The sequence below is a fragment of the Symphalangus syndactylus genome, chromosome 9 (assembly GCF_028878055.3).
Source record: "Symphalangus syndactylus isolate Jambi chromosome 9, NHGRI_mSymSyn1-v2.1_pri, whole genome shotgun sequence".
NCBI classification, from domain to species: domain Eukaryota; kingdom Metazoa; phylum Chordata; class Mammalia; order Primates; family Hylobatidae; genus Symphalangus; species Symphalangus syndactylus.
Window position 1 is genome coordinate 16,615,222 of NC_072431.2, and position 19,074 is coordinate 16,634,295.

The 19,074-nt window shown below is 40.2% G+C and overlaps 1 protein-coding gene across 5 annotated transcripts in view; it reads right to left on the bottom strand.

Moving 5' to 3' along the window:
- The window catches only part of TTC6 (tetratricopeptide repeat domain 6), a 256,504-nt gene that overhangs the window by 221,996 nt on the left and 15,434 nt on the right, over positions 1-19,074 (bottom strand). For 4 of the 5 annotated variants that reach the window (XR_010122452.1, XM_063645902.1, XM_063645901.1 and 1 more), the window contains exon 3: positions 7,159-8,112. Coding sequence is in view for 4 of the 5 variants with exons in the window: in XM_063645902.1 (XP_063501972.1) it covers positions 7,159-8,112 (954 nt within the window). In the remaining variant the exon portion in view is untranslated. Of the gene's footprint in view, positions 1-7,158; positions 8,113-18,641; positions 18,806-19,074 lie in introns of those variants that run through there. The other variant, XM_055291487.2, reaches the window with a different exon arrangement.

Consider the following 19,074-nt stretch of genomic DNA (forward strand, 5'->3'; position numbering starts at 1 on the left):
AGAAGCAAGGACAAACAAATGTAAAAGCTAGCAGAAGACAAGAAATAACTAAGATGAGATCAGAACTGAAGGAGGTAGAGACATGAAAAACCGTTCCAAAAAAATCAATGAATCCAGGAACTAGTTTTTTGAAAAGACTAACAAACTAAGTCCAGCAGCACATCAAAAAGCTTATCCACCACTATCGAGTCGGCTTCATCCCTGGGATACAAGGCTGGTTCAACATACTCCAATCAACAAACATAATCCGTCACATAAACAGAACCAACAACAAAAACCACATGATTATCTCAATACATGCAGAAAAGACCTTCAATAAAATTCAACAGTCCTTCATGCTAAAAATGCTCTATAAACTAGGTATTGATGGAACGTATCTCAAAATAATAAGAGCTATTTATGACAAGCCCACAGCCAATATCATATGGAATGGGCAAATGCTGGAAGCATTCCCTTTGAAAACCAGCAAAACACAAGGATGCCCTCTCTCACTCCTCCTATTCAACACAGTATTGGAAGTTCTGGCCAGAGCAATCAGGCAAGAGAAAGAAATAAAGGATATTCAAATAGGAAGTGAGGAAGTCAAATTGTCTCTGTTTGCAAATGACATGATTGTATATTTAGAAAACGCCATCCTCTCAGCCCAAAATCTCCTTAAGTTGATAAGCAATTTCAGCAAAGTCTCAGAATACAAAATCAATGTGCAAAAATCACAAGCATTCCTATACACCAATAATAGACAAACAGCCAAATCATGAATCAACTCCCATTCACGAATGCTACAAAGAGAAAAAAATACCTAGGAATACAACTTACAAGGGATGTAAAGTACCTCTTCAAGAACTACAAACCACTGCTCAAGTAAGTAAGAGAGGACACAAACAAATGGAAAAGTATTCCATGCTCATAGATAGGAAGAATCAATATCGTGAAAATGGCCATACTGCCCAAAGTAATTTATAGATTCAATGCTATCCCCCTCAAGCTACCATTGACTTTCTTCAAAGAACTAGAAAAAACTACTTTAAATTTCATATGGAACCAAAAAAGAGCCCGTATAGCCAAGACAATCCTAAGCAAAAAGAATAAAGCTGGAGGCATCATGCTACCTGACTTCAAACTATACTACACGGCTACTATAACCAAAACAGCATGGTACTAGTACCAAAAAGACATATAGACCAATGGAGCAGAACAGAGGTCTCAGAAATAACACCACACATCTACAACCATCTGACATTTGACAAACCTGACAAAAACAAGCAGTGGGAAAAGGATTCCCTATTTAATAAATGGTGTTGGGAAAACTGGCTAGCCTTATGCAGAAAACTGAAACTGGACCCCTTCCTTGCACCTTATACAAAAAATTACTCAAGATGGATTAAAGACTTAAACATAAAACCTAAAACTATAAAAACCCTAGAAGAAAATCTAGGCAATACCATTCAGGACATAGGCATGGGCAAAGACTTCATGATTGAAACAGCAAAAGCAATGGCAAGAAAAGCCAAAATTGACAGTTGGGATCTAATTAAACTAAAGAGCTTCTGCACAGCAAAACAAACTGTCATAAGAATGAACAGGCAACCTACAGAATGGGAGAAAATTTTTGCAATCTATCCATCTCACAAAGGGCTAATATACAGAATCTACAAGGAACTTAAATAAATTTACAGGAAAAAAACAACCCCATCAAAAAGTGAGTGAAGGATATGAACAGACACTTCTCAAAAGAAGACATTTATGCAGCCAACAAACAGATGAAAAAAAGCTCATCCTCACTGGTCATTAGAGAAATACAAATCAAAACCACAATGAGATACCATCTCATGCCAGTTAGAATGGCAATCATTAAAAAGTCAGGAAACAGGCCAGGCACAGTGGCTCATGCCTTTCATCCCCAGCACTTTGGGAGACCAAGGTGGGTGGATCACCTGAGTTCAGGAGTTCAAGACTAGCCTGACCAACATGGTAAAATCCTGTCTCTACTAAAAATACAAAGTTAGCCAGGCATGGTGGGACATGCCTGCAATACCAGCTACTCAGGAGGCTGAGGCAAGAGAATTGCTTAAACCCAGGAGGTGGAGGTTGCAGTGAGCTGAGATCATGCCATTGCACTCCAGCCTGGGCAACAAGAGCGAAACTCCATCTCAAAAACAAAAACAAAAAAACAAAAAAAAAAAAGTCAGGAATCAACAGATGCTGGAGAGGATGTGGAGAAATAGGAACGCTTTTACACTGTTGGTGGGCGTGTAAATTAGTTCAACCATTGTGGAAGACAGTGTGGCAATTTCTCAATGATCTAGAACCAGAAATACCATTTGGCCCAGCAATCCCATTACTGGGTATATACCCAAAATCCTTCTACTATAAAGACACATGCACACATATGTTTACTGCAGCACTATTCACATAGCAAAGACTTGGAACCAGCCCAAATGCCCATCAGTGATAGACTGGATAAAGAAAATGTGGCACATATACACCATGGAATACTATGGAGCCATAAAAAAGGATGAGTTCATGTCCTTTGCAGGGACATGGATGAAGCTGGAAACCATCATTCTCAGCAAACTAACACAGGAACAGAAAACCAAACACCACGTGTTCTCACTCATAAGTGGGAGTTGAACAATGAGAACACATGGACACAGGGAGGGGAACATCACACACCGGGGCCTGTCAGGGGGTGGGGGGCTGGGTGACGGATAGCATTAGAAGAAATACCTAATGCAGATGATGGGTTGATGGGTGCAGCAAACCACCATGGCACTTGTATACCTATGTAACAAACCTGCACGTGTATCCCAGAACTTAAAGTATAATAATAAAAATAAGAGATTTAATACAATTTAAAAAAAAAGAAATACCAGAGACTGGGTAATTTATAAAAAAAAAAAAAAAAAAAAAAAAAAAAAAAAGAGGTTTAATTGGCTCATGGTTCCACAGGCTGTATGGGATGCACAGCTCTGGCATCACCTTCTGGGGAGGCCTCAGGAAGCTAAAAATCATGGTGGAAGGCAAAGCGGGAGCAGGCACTTCACATGATGAAAGCAGGAGCAAGAGAGAGTTGGGGGAAGGGATCACACATTTGTAAATGGCCAGATCTCGCAAGAACTCTCCCACTATTGCAAAGAGAGCACCAAGCCATGAGGGATCCCACCATGACCCAAACACCTCCCACCAGGCCCCACTTGCAGCACTGAGGATTACAATTCGACATGAGATTTGAGTGTGGACAAATACCCAGATGATATCAGAAATACAGGCTCCCCATTCAGCCTTGAGTGGTGGGGTGGGAGTGGGGCCACAGGTTTTTCTGCAGTATTTAGGTGGAGTAACACAGTTATTGTCTAAAAATTTTTTGTCTTGCTAGGCTGCCCCTTTCCTGATCCTTTGGCTAAAGCGCAGGCTTTTGTTGCAGATTTTTCTATCTGTAACCATTGGCATTCCTATGTATGTTACCAGCTTCTTTAGCTACAAGTCTGGGAGAAATTAGGCAAAAAGAAAAGTCAGAGCATTCACCACCAGTTCATTCCTTGCGTCCCAAAGTCCACAGATGAGCTGTCTTCTGCTATTAACGTTTTGGGGTCTTCTGATATTTGTTTTATATATAATGTTCAGGGTTTATAGTTAGTTTTACTTAGCAGGAAGAACAGAGAAAAAGGATATCTATTTCATCTTCCCCGAGGCAAACATAAACATAAGTTTTATGACATAACATTTTTGTAGACTGTATGTTATTTGCTTATGGGAGACCTTGGACTATGAATTTTCTCTTATCTAGGTCATGTTAAGCCGTTTTCCTTTTGAGCTATATGATCAAAAACAACTACGCATGACAGAAGCAAGGACCACCTGGATACTTCATCCTCCAATCAACATCTGGAAAGTGGTCTGTGAACCCCAGCCACATGTAATTAGAATGTATTTTTGTGACTGATACTATTTAATGTCTTAGCAAAACAAACAAACATTCATAACATTTCTACTTCTCCTGCCATGGTATATGCATACTGTTTAGGTCAGTGATTCTCAATTGGATAAAAGAGGGTGGCATAATTTTGTCCCCACCTCAAGGGTTCATCTGGCAACATCTAGAAACACTTTTTATTGTTATAACTTGGGAGGTGCTACTAGTATCTAGTGGATAGAAGCCACGGATGCCTTGAAATATCCTACAATTCACAGGACAGCCACCTTCAATGAAAAATTAAGTGGCCCAAAATGTCAATAGTGCCAATGTTGAGAAATCCTGGTTTAGATGTCTGACATTTGACAGCTAAGTTTAACCCCCCGTATTCTTTGCAACTCCAGGCCCACGTAACTATGGACCTCCAAGTGCTGCATGTGGAATGTCCTTTCCCAAGCTCTCAACAAAGACAGTCCAGCCTGCCAAGATCATCTTACCTCTCGGCTTCCCTCTAGGGATTGCTATGTGGCTGCAAGTTATGATTTCTAAAGGGAAGAATCATGTTCCTTGTTTTTCCTGGAAAGAACATCATTTACATAAGCCCCAAACGTTTAAAACAAACGTCCTTATTCGAATCTTCTTAAGAATTTTTAAAATCATAATTTGGACACCACTTTTATACTTGCATACTTACATTCTTTTTTTTAGACAAAGTCTTGCTCTTGCCCCCAGGCTGGAGTGCAATGGTGCGGTCTCAGCTCACTGCATCCTCCGCCTCCCAGGTTCAAGCAATTTTCCTGCCTCAGCCTCCCAAGTAGCTGGGATTACAGGCACCAGCCACCACGCCTGGCTAATTTTTGTATTTTTAGTAGAGATGGGGTTTCACCATGTTGGCCAGGCTGGTCTCGAACTCCTGACCTCAGGTGATCCACCTGCCTCAGCCTCCCAAAGTGCTGGGATTACATGCGTGAGCCACCGCGCCCGGCCTATACTTGCATTCTTATTGCTATCTCTCACCTACTACCCAGTGCCATTTCAACAAATTCCCCATTGTACGTTTTTCACCCTAATAAAACTTCTGAAGCCACTTTTACTTTAAGAAATGCAAGCTCTATCATCTCGAATTGTTGTGGGGTGGAGGTGTCAAAATTTTAAAAGCCAAGAACAAAATCCAGTCTGCACTCAAAAAATCAAGATAATGAGAGGCAGGGATGGGACTGAGACACCTGATACTGTCCAAGATACACTTGATTCTAATGCTCCATGATCCATGCCACTCTCCTACATAAAACAATATGTAGGAGAAATGCCATAAAAAGAATACACAAGAGAGGCCGGGCACAGTGGCTCAAGCCTGTAATCCCAGCACTTTGGGAGGCCGAGGCGGGTGGATCACGAGGTCAGGAGATCGAGACCATCCTGGCTAACATGGTGAAACCCTGTCTCTACTAAAAATACAAAAAATTAGCCGGGCGTAGTGGTGGGTGCCTGTGGTCCCAGCTACTCGAGAGGGTGAGGCAGGAGAATGGCGTGAACCCGGGAGGTGGAGGTTGCAGTGAGCGGAGACCACGCCACGGCACGCCAGCCTGAGCGACAGAGCAAGACTCCGTCAAAAAAAAAAAGAATACACGAGGAAAACACTTCTGGTAGAAGAGCCGAATACACTGCAATGTTCATTATTCATTTAATAGTCTCTCTTCATATATCCCTAAGTCCATTTGAGCCTGTCAAAATACAATCTTTCTTATGGGACCCTGCTCTGAGGTATAACTTTCCTCAACTGTACGGGACCTCTGGACCAGTTTCTAATACCATCCTCACTTCATGTCAAGTACCTTAACTATGTCATAGAGCATGGAACCTATGTCAGAAGTAGGGGCACCGAGGCCTTTCTTCTCTTTGCTAAGGCTCTTCATTGGGCATCCCTGATTTCTTTTCTTATTAGATTCACAGAAAATCTAACTAGAAATACCCATTTTGAAATGGCCTGAGTAGTCACCCTGATCTTGTTCAGTAACAATGGGGAGGTGTGAGTCTCAACTCAGAACATTTGTCATACTCTGCCCACAAACGTTAGGCCAAAGGCAACACCAGAGACTCTTGTTCATACCTGTTTTTGCTTCCCTTTATGGTCACATTCCTTAAATCACAGCCAAGAGTGTATTCTGGGGCTGAAACAATTTTAAAGACATAATGCAGTAGCAGTATTCTGTGTACTAATAAGATATTTGTAGCTGCAGCCAAGAGCAGTAATAGAATCTTCTTGCTTCTGTCATTCTCAAAAAAGACTGTGTCTCATATTTTTTCTGTCTTTCTTTCTTTCTTTGGGTTTGGGGCTCAAGTTCCCTTGTTACTGCTTTTGCTGTCAATGTCCCTGCCACAGCAAAGTCTGTATAATGGACAAAATATCTTAAACTTAAATATGACCCTATCTAGCTTAGCTTCCCACCAGGGACAAGTTATAGTGAATCAGTGGGCTGTCCTGGGCATGGTTCCAGCTCAGTGTCTCGGATGAGACTGCCTGGGGTGGAATCCCAGCTCTGCCATGCATTAGCTCCAGAACACCATGCCAGTCTTTTTTAACTTCACTAAAGCTAGAAGGCCTCCATGTCAGACAGGACTTTTATTAGTATCTATTGACCTGATAGGGTTGTCATGGGGACAAAAATGCATGTAAAGTGTGTCCCATAGAGTTTGGCACACAAGAAGCACTTACAAATCTCTATGATTGGGAAGACATAGAAAATAAAGTTTTTAAAAATGTTTCAAGAGAATGACTTTCACTGAAAATATAGAATTCTTATAAATAGTAATATGCTATCTTCTTAGAATATAAATGCACTTTTACTGTAATTTACTACTAATACTACTAAACTGTAACAGAAAAAAGAGTTTTTCACATAAAATGCCTGTTCCTTTAATACTGAATAATCACGAAACCTTTGAAGGGGAAGGCTCCTAGTGACGTTATTACTGAAGTCTTCAGCTAATGTTCTCTGAACCAGTTTTCGGGATCATGGCTCAGTTTCCTTCACTTTGAAAAGAGGGTAAGACAGAAAATTCAAAAATTCAAATGGAAAATTCAAATAAAATGCAAAGAAGTTGAATAACACCCCAGTGTTTTTGTGTTATAATACATGACACCCTGTGCACTGAAATATTATCCATAATAAACTACTCTTACTTATATAATGTACCCCAGATTGCATTTGGGAAAAATGTTACTCTTGTTTTGGTTCACCTACTTCCATTCTAATGTCGTAGTCCTGGCCAAGGACGCTCCGTATGAGCTCTTTGATGGTCTGGTCGGAGGCCAGCTGGGCCTCGTACTGCAGCGAGGCGATGATCTCTTCGATGGACGTGGGGATCACGCGGGCGGGCAGCAGCGCCTGACAGGCGGCCTCCCGCGCGTCGCTGAGCGGCCAGCTCTCCTGTTCTCCCTGGGTTCCTAACCCCGCCGCTTCCCGCGCCTCGCGGGCCCCGCTCTCGCTCACGAAGTGGGTGGGGATCCTCACTTTCCTCTGCCCACTGCTGGCCTCCATGTAGCTGTCCTCTGCGGAGACGGAGCTGGCCTTCCTCTCTTTGGCCATGCAGGGCCCTGCGAGAGGAGCTACCTCCTGGCTCTCCTTGCGCCCCCTGCCCAGGTCGAGGACCCGCCTGGGGGCCGCGTGCCGCGAGCTCTCCAAGGCCCCGCGCGCTCTGCGCTTCACGGGCGGCTCGGGCGGCGGCAGCAGGACCACGGGTCTGGCCGTGCCGAACCCCGAGGCGATGACTAGGGGCTTTTTCAGGGCCTGGTGCCGTAGGGACGCGGAGCTCCGCAAGTAAAAGTCCCGGGGGCGGAACGACCAGGTCTTGCCTGGAGCCGCCGCCTCACCCAGGCCCGAGGGACGCGGCGCGCCTCCGAGCACCTCCTGCAGGAGGGCGGCCGCGGACATCGCAGGGCCTTTAGCTGGAGGGTACCCTCTGGACGTCCCGGCTGCGGCGCAGGAAACGCGCACGGGGCGGGCCGGGCCGGGGGCATGGAGGCTGTGGACTGGGCTTTCATCTACAGCCGGCTTGGAGGCCAACTTCTGCTTGAATCGGAGAAAATCCTTTTTAGTTTCCTGCCGAACCTTCTCAAGCTCTTTAAACATATACGATTCCTCTTTGTATTTCAGGCCAAAGTGCCTCGGGATCGTGGACATCTTGACAAATTTGACCTGTAAAGTAAGCCCCAAAACAATCATATATGTGGTGTGCGTATATACATAAATATACAACAAAACTGGAATAAAATTCCAGCTCAGCAAAGCTTCTCATAATAGAACCTCACTGTGCTCCCTGAGGCACAAGTGGGTAAAATTATCATGTAATTTTATATCCACCTATTAGCCCTTTCACAAGAACCATGAAAAACCTCTAAAACACTCATTTTTTTCGGTGGAGGTTTCCCAAACCCCTATTGGATTTCTTTTAACATTTCTTTAGACTCTAATTAGTAATGTTCCACTTCCAGGCAAGCAGCATCATACTAAGCATAGCTTAGAAAATCCCCAGGACCCCTGCTACAACAGAACAAAGGCCACAAACTGTGGCCTGAGGTCTGGATCATTCAGCCCATATAGTTCAGAGTATTTCAACAATGCTTTCTTTTTTTGAGACAAGATGTCGCTCTGTTGCCCAAGTGGCTGGAGTGCAGTGGCATGATCATGGCTTAGTGCAGCCTCGGCCTTCTGGGCTCAAGCGATCCTCCCACCTAAGCCTCCTGAGTAGCTGCGACCAAATGTGGTACACCACATCCAGCTAATACTTTAATTTTTTGTAAAGATTCTGTCTCGTTGTGTTGCCCAGGCTGGTATCTAACTCCCTGGGCTCATGCCATCCTCCCACCTCAGCCTTCCAAAGTGTTGGAATTACAGGCATGAGCAACCATGTCTGGCTTACTTCCACAATCTTAATTCATAGCCAACTATTTTAAATTGGAAGATTTTCATTAACCAATTCAGATTTGCAGTTTCTCTGAAAAAAAGAAAAATGAAGGGTCTGTCAGTGCAAGGGCCAAATCCCAGCTCTTGTAGCTAGACAGCTGTTTCCCCTTCCTTCTCCAGCTGGTCCCAGGTGTCCCCTTCCTTATCCAGCTCACTCCCTCAAAGTGTCACCTGAGCCACAGCAGCCTGTAGGAAGGGAATGCGGGAAGCCTCAGAGTGGGCTGCAGCTAGATTATGAGGCCTTTAGTGCCACTCTCTGTACTTTTTCTGTGAGCTACTGGAAACCACTCAAAATTTTTAGCAGAAAAGAAACTTGATATATTGAGTAGAAGAAAGAATAAAGGCTGGAAGGACAAGTAAGAATCTGGTAGCTGGAGCGTGAGTCTGGCCTTGATAATGAAGCAGAGTAAAAATAGAGACAAAGCAAGGTAAAACTGATAGGACCTGGCCAATGATTAGGAATAAATGGGAGCAATGAAAGCTCTTTCAAAAAATAGGGACTTAGAGTCAGCCTAATGAAGTCTTAGTCATAATAAAACTTCTGTTACTCACTGAACCGTACACTTTAAACTGGTAAAGAGGACAAATTTTGTTATGTGAATTTTAACTACAATTTTAAAAAATTCTGTTATTCAGCAGGGCCAGCTAGCTATGATCATAAGTAGATTTTGAGATCTTGAAAGATCATTACACAAAGCCAGGCTAGCAGTAAGTATAAATAGGGGACCAATGCCAGGTTCTGTGGCACACTTACCTGTGTGAGGCGGGAGGGGCAAGAGCAATCAGAGAGTTAGAAAAATGAAGAGGACAGTGTTCCACAGAACACACCAAGAGGAGCATTTCAAGAAATCAGGATAAAACAATGAAAGTAAAACAAAATACAATGAACTAGAAGAATAGTAAGTCTTTAGAGAATACCCAAGGTCAAGTTTCTTTGAAAATAAATAAAACAATAAGGCAGAAACACCTCTGGAATGTCATCGTTATTTCCAGATATGATTATCTACTGAAAACACAGACACTAGAACTCTAATAGGATTCTGCAAGGGATTTGAATTTAAAATATATATATATCCCCCAATAATTTCTTTATACCAAAATGGTCCTATCAAAAACATAATGGACTCTAGCCTGGGCAACAGAGACCCTGTCCCTATTTAAAACAATTTTTTTACTATAATTGTAAAATTTCATTTGTAATATTTTTTAAAGTAAGTATGTAGGCATAAACCTAACAAAAAATGTACTGAAACTACATGATTAAATTTTTAAAATTTTACTGAAAGACATTGAAGAAAGATTCAACTAAATAGGAAGTTAACATTCCTTAATGGAAAGACCAAATATTTTAATTATATCAGGTCTTCCCAAAATACTGGTTTGGTTTCATGCCAATGCAAAACTCTGAAAATGATATTTTGAACTTTGAAAGGTAATTCTGAATTCATTTGAAATAATAAACAGGCTGGATTAGCCAAAAAAATGGAAAACATAAATGACAAGGGAGCACTTGTCCCTCAATGAAGAGCAACCAGATAAATAAAAGGTTTACAGATATAAGAATTAGAACTGAAAAACTGCTGCTAAAATCAATAGCTACACTAAGAAAATGAGAAAAATGATTAAGTATAATATTAGTTATAAAGGCAGCATTAAATTGATGATGAAAGAATTTTTCAATAAATTGTGCTGAGACAACTGGACAACTATTTGGTGCAATTTTTTGGTGTATTTCATGATGTACCCAAATAAATCCATATAGACTTAAAACCTAAATGTGGAAAATATATTTTTATTTTACTTGGCATTTTTATCACTTATCTGTATTTCTTAGTTGGACTCATATCAATTCATGAAATAATTATCTTTACAATTATAATTATTCATTTATCATGATGTTTGATAATATGAAGAAAATCTCCTGTTTATCCCCCAAATATAGTCTTACTGCTTTTAACTGAAGACCCTGCTACACGAAGAGCTCATCATATCTGGGAATCAATAGGCTTTCTTTCTTTACCTAGCTCCACCACTGACTAGACCTTGGACAATTCAATTCTATCCATACCAAGGGTTCATACTAAAAAGTGAAAATAATCTGTTGCCAGTTTTCCAGGCCATAGGATATGAACATTAGAAATTATTTCTAAAGCCCTTAAGAAAGTTTCCCTACTTTAAAAAATGCTGTATAATCCACACCCTCCATAGTATTTTGGCTGTTATTGTTTGCACAGGTGGCAATACGTTCATATCAACACTATCTGCATTTCTTCCTGCAAAAGGTTGAAAGGTAGTAACTGCAACAGAGCACAGACCAGAAGTACATTAGTACCTGATGAGAATCTGACTTGACTCTCCCACTTGCACTTCCCTTTTATTTCTTAGTTCCTGCTTTCCCACTTCTCCCAGGCCTTTGGTTTGCTATTGAAGTTTAACAAGTGTTCATTGTTTAACACTTCTCAGTACATTCCCATGAGTTCTTAACAGGAAAGTTGCTCTTTCTATCTAAAATTAAACCAACAGGAAATAGAACTTCTAAATTCAACAGGAACTTCTATTGTGCATTCAAGATGAGTGGTATACCAGTGCTTCACGGGCCAGCCCATCAAAGCTAAGTGCCTTTATTCCCCCACCCACTCCTACAACACAAAATACATAAAATGACTTTTAAACATTCATTCTCATGAGAAAATAGCATGTTCTCTTTTTCATAGGAGCAATTTACTAAGAGAGACTAGTTCTAGTTTGGAGACACCAAGGGAAAAATAATGTAGCTGTCTCTAAAGGAAAAAGTATTCATCTACATGGTGTGTCAAAAAGGCAGCTCACAAACCAGGTTGATTATGTTTACCCTACACTTTAAAATGGGACAGAATGCTTTTAAAATCTGTCTGTGTCTTTTCCTTTCTCTTCTGCCAGGAGGTTCAAGGCCTGAGCAGTGAAGTAGTCAGAAGGGTCAAGAGCCAGCCTTTTCTTCTCTCTCACAAGACCAGGTCAGCCATCAGAAGAAAGTTCTCCAGCCAAAAATGGCTAAAGACTCAGGCAGAGCTGCACACTTGAATTCTCTAGACCATTACAGGTTGCTCTCTGGTTCTTGCAGTTGTATCTATTTCTCCTATTGGAACGGAAAATCCAAAACTTTGCTCTAGACTGTAACTAAAGTTGAAATAAATAGAGCAGATTACCACATGACTTGGTTCCAAGCCACATAAACCCACCTCACAAAGGGAAAGCAGTCTGCATATGTTAGGCCTAGCTCATCAGAGTATTACATTAGGAATGGGCCCAGAAAGTAATATGGATTACCTGACCTTGACCTCTTCCTATATGTAGTCAGGGGACCACACTGAGAAGGATAACCTATTAAGAACAAGATTTGGGTTTTCCTAGGTCCATAATCAAATATCATCTCAATTGACATACTTCCTAAACTTCAGGCCAATGTCAATTTCCAATGCACAGTACTAAGGTTCCAAAAGAAACAACTTAACCCAAGGACAATCTATCTCATTTAGTGAAATCTTCAGCCTTGCAAGGAAAACAAAAATATTCTGAAAACAATATTTGCTTTTGAAATATCAGTGGGAGAAATGAGATCTGTTTGTGCCCTCATTGTCATTTACAAAAAAAAAAAGCCTCAAAAGAAATATATAAACATATTAATAATTTTGCTAAAAGAATGGGAAAACAGTGATTTTTTTTTCATTTTTCTGCACTTTCTATACTTGTTTTGCTGCCTTTAATCCTGTTAATATCAATAATAGTAAAAACCACTTACATGTGCTCATCTAAAAGGATATAGAAAATAGAGAAAAAGCTATTTTTCAGGCTCAGAAGAGGTTTCTCTCTGAGCTATTGAAAAGCTAACAGAAATTTCAATAACTATAAAAACTCAGCCCTTTATAACAGTCACCTAGAATATGCCTATATCCCTTGTGAATATACACTTACATTCAGAAATACATACATATATAAATACATGACAGCTAATGAAACAACAAAATACTCCCGGGCCTTTTTCTTCTCCCTATTTTCCATCTTCCCTTCTTGGACTCCCTTTAATTGCTTAAAAAGCCAAAATTTAAAAATAAAATGTGGCCAGGTGCAGTGGCTCATCCTGTAATCCCAGCGCTTTGGGAGGCCAAGAAGGGAGAATTGCTTGAGCCCAGGAGTTCATGACCAATGAAGACAACATAGGGAGACCCTGTCTCTGCAAAAAGTAAAAAATTAACCAGGTCTGGTGGCACATGCCTCTGGTTTCAGCTAGACAGGAGGCTGAGGTAGAAGGATTGCTTGAGCCCAGGAGGTCAAGGCTGCAGCGAGCCATCATTGTGCCACTGCACTCCAGCCTGGGTGACAAAGACTCTGTCTTAAATAAAAACAAATTTTTTAAAGAATAAATAAAAATAAAATGATGTGTGTGTGTGTTTAACGGTCTTCATACTTTTGACATGTTAAAATATTGCCTGCTCTCAGTTTCAAAAGCAATTTGTTGGAGAGCCATAGATGCATCTTTTTTTTTTTTTTTTTGAGACGGAGTATCACTCTGTCGCCCAGGCTGGAGTGCAGTGGCACGATCTCAGCTCACTGCAAGCTCCGTCTCCCGGGTTCACGCCACTCTCCTGCCTCAGCCTCCTGAGTAGCTGGGACTACAGGGACTCGCCACCACGCCTGGCTAATTCACAGATGCATCTTTACAAACCAATTCCTCACAACAACATATAAAGTCTGGAGAAAATATCTTTTTTATTGACCTAAGAATTCTTCAGAGTAAACAAAAGCAGGAAGATTGTGGAGGAAAGTCAACATTTGTGTAAACTGGCCTGGAAAGAAGTTTCCAGGTTTATTGTGGTTTTTCTTCAAACACAGTCCATAATTGCAGAATGGCATAGCGCAACTGTCAAAAACATTGATAGTAAGCCCTTCATCATTCTAGCCAGAAGAATCAGGGAAAGGAGCCCAGACAACAAACATCACTGAGAAGTGAAAGAGAAATTCTGGAAGGAAGAGACCCAGAGAAGATAATCCCCAAATTCTGTCTAAACCCCACATGTCTCTGACTGACCTTTGATTCACGTATATGCAGGACAAACTCAAAGTAGCACAGCAAAGGCTGAAAGAGCTGAACTGAACCACCAACCACAGAGTAAGACAAGTCTTATAGTGAGTTTAACTGACTGGTGAAATGCCTGCTAAATGGAAAACAACATTCTTCAGAAAGGATATGACAGAACCTAGACTCTACATGACAAAACATTCACAATGTCCAGGATATAGTCCAAAAATACTTGGCAGGAAAAGACTTGGGAAAATTGACTCATTCTCAGAGGTAAACATAAGAAACAGATCCCAGTCCAGAAATGATTTTAAGCAACTCTTATAACTATGCTCAATCAAGTAAAGGAAAATATGCTAGAGATTAATAAAAAAGAAAAAGAAAATTGAACAGATCCCAGTCCAGAAATTACTCAGATGTTCAGATTATTAGAAAAGGACATTAAAACAACTGTTATAACTATGCTCAATGAAGTAAAGGAAAATATGCTAGAGATTAATAAAAAGAAAATCTTGGCAGACAAATTTAAAAAATAAAAATAGAAATTTTATACCAGAAAACATATTTTCAAAAACAATTTAGGAAAATGGAGATGTCAGAGAAAAGAGTAACTGAGTTTAAAGATAAATGCACAGAAATTATCCATTATAAGAAAAGAGAAAAAAGAAAGCCTGAGATCCCTGTAAGGATAATACCAAAAAACGCTAACATTCAGATAATTAGAATCCCAAGGAAAAAGGAGAATGATTGCTCCACTGCACTCCAGCAGCCTGAGGGACAAAGAGAGAATCTGTCTCAAAAAATAATTATGTTTGAGAACTCCTGAAGAAAGACAAATTTATAAATTCAAGAAGCTCAGTGAATCTCAACCAGAATAAATGTAAAGAAAATCATGTAAGGCGATGAAAAACAAAGACAAAGACAAAATTCAAAAGCAGACAGAGAGAAACAACATGTTATTGACAGATAAACAATAATTCAAAGACCATGGACTTCTCATCAGACACCCGTAAGAACAAAGACAGGGAAACAGGATTTGTAACATGCTAAAATATTTTTTTTTTAACCGTCAACCAAGAGCAGGTGCAGTGGCTCATGCCTGTAATCCCAGCACTTTGGGAGGCCCAGGCAGGCAGATCTCTTGAGGTCAGGAGTTTGAGACCAGCCCAGCCAACATGCTGAAACTCCATCTCTGCTAAAAATACAAAAATTAGCTGGGCATGGTGCTGGGCAGCTGTAATGCCAGTTACTTGGGAGGCTGAAGCAAGAGAACTTCTTGAACCCAGAAGGTAGAGGCTGCAATAAGCCAAGGTTGTGACACTGCACTCCAGCCTGGGCAACACAGCAAGACTCTGTCTCAATAAATAAATAAATAAATTGATTAATTTAAACTGTCAACCAAGTATTCTATATCCAGCATGCATGTTCTTTTTTAAAAGGTAAACAAAATAAAGATATATTCAGATTAAAAAAAAAAAAAAACTGAAAGAATTACTCACCAGCCAATAGGAATTACGAGAAATGCTAAAGAATGGTCTTCAGGCAGAAGAGAAATGATATCAGAAGGAAATTTAAATCTTTAAAAATGAATGAAGATGAGAAATGTCAAGTGTCTGAGTAAGTGCATGAAGCTATTTTTTTCTCTTAAGTTTAAAAATAATGTATGAAAATTATAATATTGTGTTGTGGGATGTTTATGTAAGTAGGTGCAGTACATATGACAACAAGAACCAAAAAGACTGGGATAGGCGTGGGTAAAGGAACTATATGATTGTACAGTTTCTGCATTTTATGTGAACTAGTTCAATATTAACTCTAAGTAGACTTTGAAATGTTAAGGATGTATATTGTAATTACTGGAGAAACCATTTTTAAAGTAATACAAAGAGGTGCAACTAAAAAGCCAATAGGTAAGGAAATGAAAAACAAAAGATATTATTAAAAGTTAAAAAATATTTTAGACTGAATAATAATGAAAACACAACATATCAGAATGTGTGGGGTGTAGGTGAAGCAGTGTTAAGAAGGAAACTTATACCCTAAATGATTAAATCAAAAAGAAGAAAGGTCTAACTAAAATCAATAACCTAAAGTTCCATATTAAGAATCTAGGAAAAGAATAACGCATACTCAAACTAATGGAAGGAAATAATAAATATAAGGATATAAATCAATCACATGGAAAACAGTAAAAGAATTGAGAAAATTAACTAAGTCAAGAGTTGGTTCTTTTAAAATCTCAATAAAATTTAAAAACCCATCTGGCTAGACTGTTTAAGAGAATAAAAATCACCAATATCAGGAATGAAAGAGAGGATTTCACTACAGAACCTAAAGATAATAAAGGCCAATTTAAAACATGTGATAAACAACACTATACCAACAACATCTAACAATTTAGATGAAATGGGCTCTGAAAATTACAAGGTACCAAAATTAACATAAGAAACAGGAAATCTGAATAGCTCTATATTTTTAAAAAATTTTATCTGTTATCAAAAAATCTTACCACAAAGACAATTCCAGCCCTGGATGGTTCTCTCAAGTATTCAGGAAAGAAATAACACCCATCTTACATAAATTTCTTTCAGCAAATAGAGGAGGAAGGAAAATTTATTTTATGATACCTACATAACCATAACACTAAACCTGACAAAGACATTTTTTAAAGAAAGAAAACTACATACTGATATTCCTTATGAGCATACTTGCAAAAATCATTAACAAAATATTAGCAAATCAAATCCAAAAATATATTTTTGAAAAGGATAACACATTTTGACCAAATAGAGTTTATCCGAGGGTTGAAAAATTGATTTAAGTATCTTGATTTTATTATATTGATTTGAAAATCAATATAATTCATTATATTAACAGAGTACATGAAAATAATATGATTATTTTGGTAGTGAAAAAACATTTGATGTAATTCAACAACCATTCAGGATTAAAATAAATTAGTAGCTCTAGGCAAACCATGAATCATAGGGAACATCCTCAATCTAATTAAGAGAATCTTCAAAAAATTTACAGCTAACATTAGATTTATGCTTTCCCCCTAAAGTTGGAAACAAGGAAAAAATGTCTCACTCTTTTCATGCATATCCAACATCATACTGAAGGTCTTAGCCATTGCAATATGGCAAGATAAAGAAATAAAAATAATAAAGATTGAAAATGAAAAGGTTAAAGTGTCCCTATTTGCAGATGACATAATTTTTAGGGTAAAAATCCTGAGGAATCTACAAAAATCTATATGTACTAAGACTGAAAGTATCAAGGTTGCACAGTACACAGTTAACTACATACAAAATCAGTGCCATGTTTATATAGTAGCAGCAAACAACTGGAAAATATTTTTAAAATTCCACTTACACTAGTGCCTCCACAAAACATAAAATTTAGGAATTAATCTAACAAAAAATGTCCAAAATCTCTACACTGAAAATTACAAAACCTTATTTGCAGAAACTAAAGATCTACATAAATGGAGACATACCAGGTCCATAGATTAGAAGACTCAATATTCTTAAAATCACAATTCTCCCAAATAGATCTATAGAGTCAATGCAATCCCAATAAAAAATACAGCAGGTTTTTAAACAGAAATTACAAGCTGAATCTAAAGTGTATACACAAATTCAAATGACTTAAAATCACCAATGTGATTTTTAAAAACAAAAGGCAGGAGGACTTGCACTATCCAATTTCAAAACCTACTATAGTAAGCTACAGTAATCAAGGCAAAGGTCATGGCAAATCATTATGCCAAGTAAAGGACACCAGACACAAAAGGGCATATACTGTATGCTTTCTTGTATATAAAATTCTAGAAAATGCAACCTCTTCTATAGTGTCACACAGCAGATCCGTGATTGGTTACAGGGTGTGGGCTAAAAGCAGGGATGAAGGGCAAAGAGGGCAGAAGAATGAAGAGGTTCGGTTATATTGATTGCAGGAAATGTTTCAAAGGTATATGCATCTGTCAAAACTCACCAACTTGTATGCCTGTACCTTGTACATTGTACAACTGTTCATTTGTGCAGTTTACTGAATATAAATTATGCCTCTATAAAGTTGTAGATATGAAAAAAGCAATTTGTTCAACTTTTAGATTTGCACGTTAAAAAAAAAAAATATTGATCTCCTTTAAATTTCTGCAGCAGTAGTTTGCAATAGTTCCATTGTGGGTCGTGGGCTTCAATGCCAACAATCCTTGCATTAAGCCCACAGTGTCTCACCGTCCACCAAGGAGTTGGAGCCAAATTCAGGAAACTGGTCTCTATTCTGAAACTACACACATTGACCCTAGTGGGAGCAACCCTAATGGTGGTTAAAGTTTACTCAAAACAAGCTGCCCTGTAAAGGGACAGCAGAGGTCAGGTAGATGGAAATTAAAGTCCCTCCACTGTGACCTTTCACCTCCCGAAGTCTCTTTGAATCCCCCTCTTTCTCCTTCCTAGCCTCTTTTTCTCCTGTCTCCACAGCCCGGTCTGGCGTCGTGCACCTACCTCTCCTTTCCACCAGGTTCTCAATCCTCCCAGCTCCTCTTCAACCCGTGCTCATTCTCCCACGAAAGGCAGCCCAAACTCCAGCCCCAGTGCCCCAGCCCCTTCTTCTACCCTGATTTCTGTCGGGGTGAACCTGCCACAGCGGATTAGCGAGGCGGAACAGAGGGGACAACCGCTCCGACCAAACAACGCACCTCTCCTTCGCAAAGCGCTCACACGAAGTCACCGCGCCCCAGGCTGCGTTCTCCTCTCACCAGGCCTGGAGGGCGCCTCCGCTCCAGTTCAGGTGGCGGTGAGCTTGGCCCCGCCGCTCGGCGAGTGTCCAACAGGCCTTTCCGGTGCCTAGGGGCCGGGTGGGCTCAACTGGCTCAACCGAAGAAAGGACGCGCTCGGTCGCCCAGCAACGAGCCGCGCGCCCTCCCCCGCCCCGCCTCTCCGCGCCTCTGCCCTGTAGGAGCCCTCAGCACCGTGGCGCCCACCTCAAGTGCGCCCGCCTTGCGGGACCCGCTCCGGGGCAGCCTCGGACTTGGACCCCAAACCCAGGCCTCACTTCTCCCGGCGCTAAAAAGACGCTGCTCCGGAAGAGCTTCTTGGACTGAAGTCGCCTGCATTGGCAGCTTTTGCGGA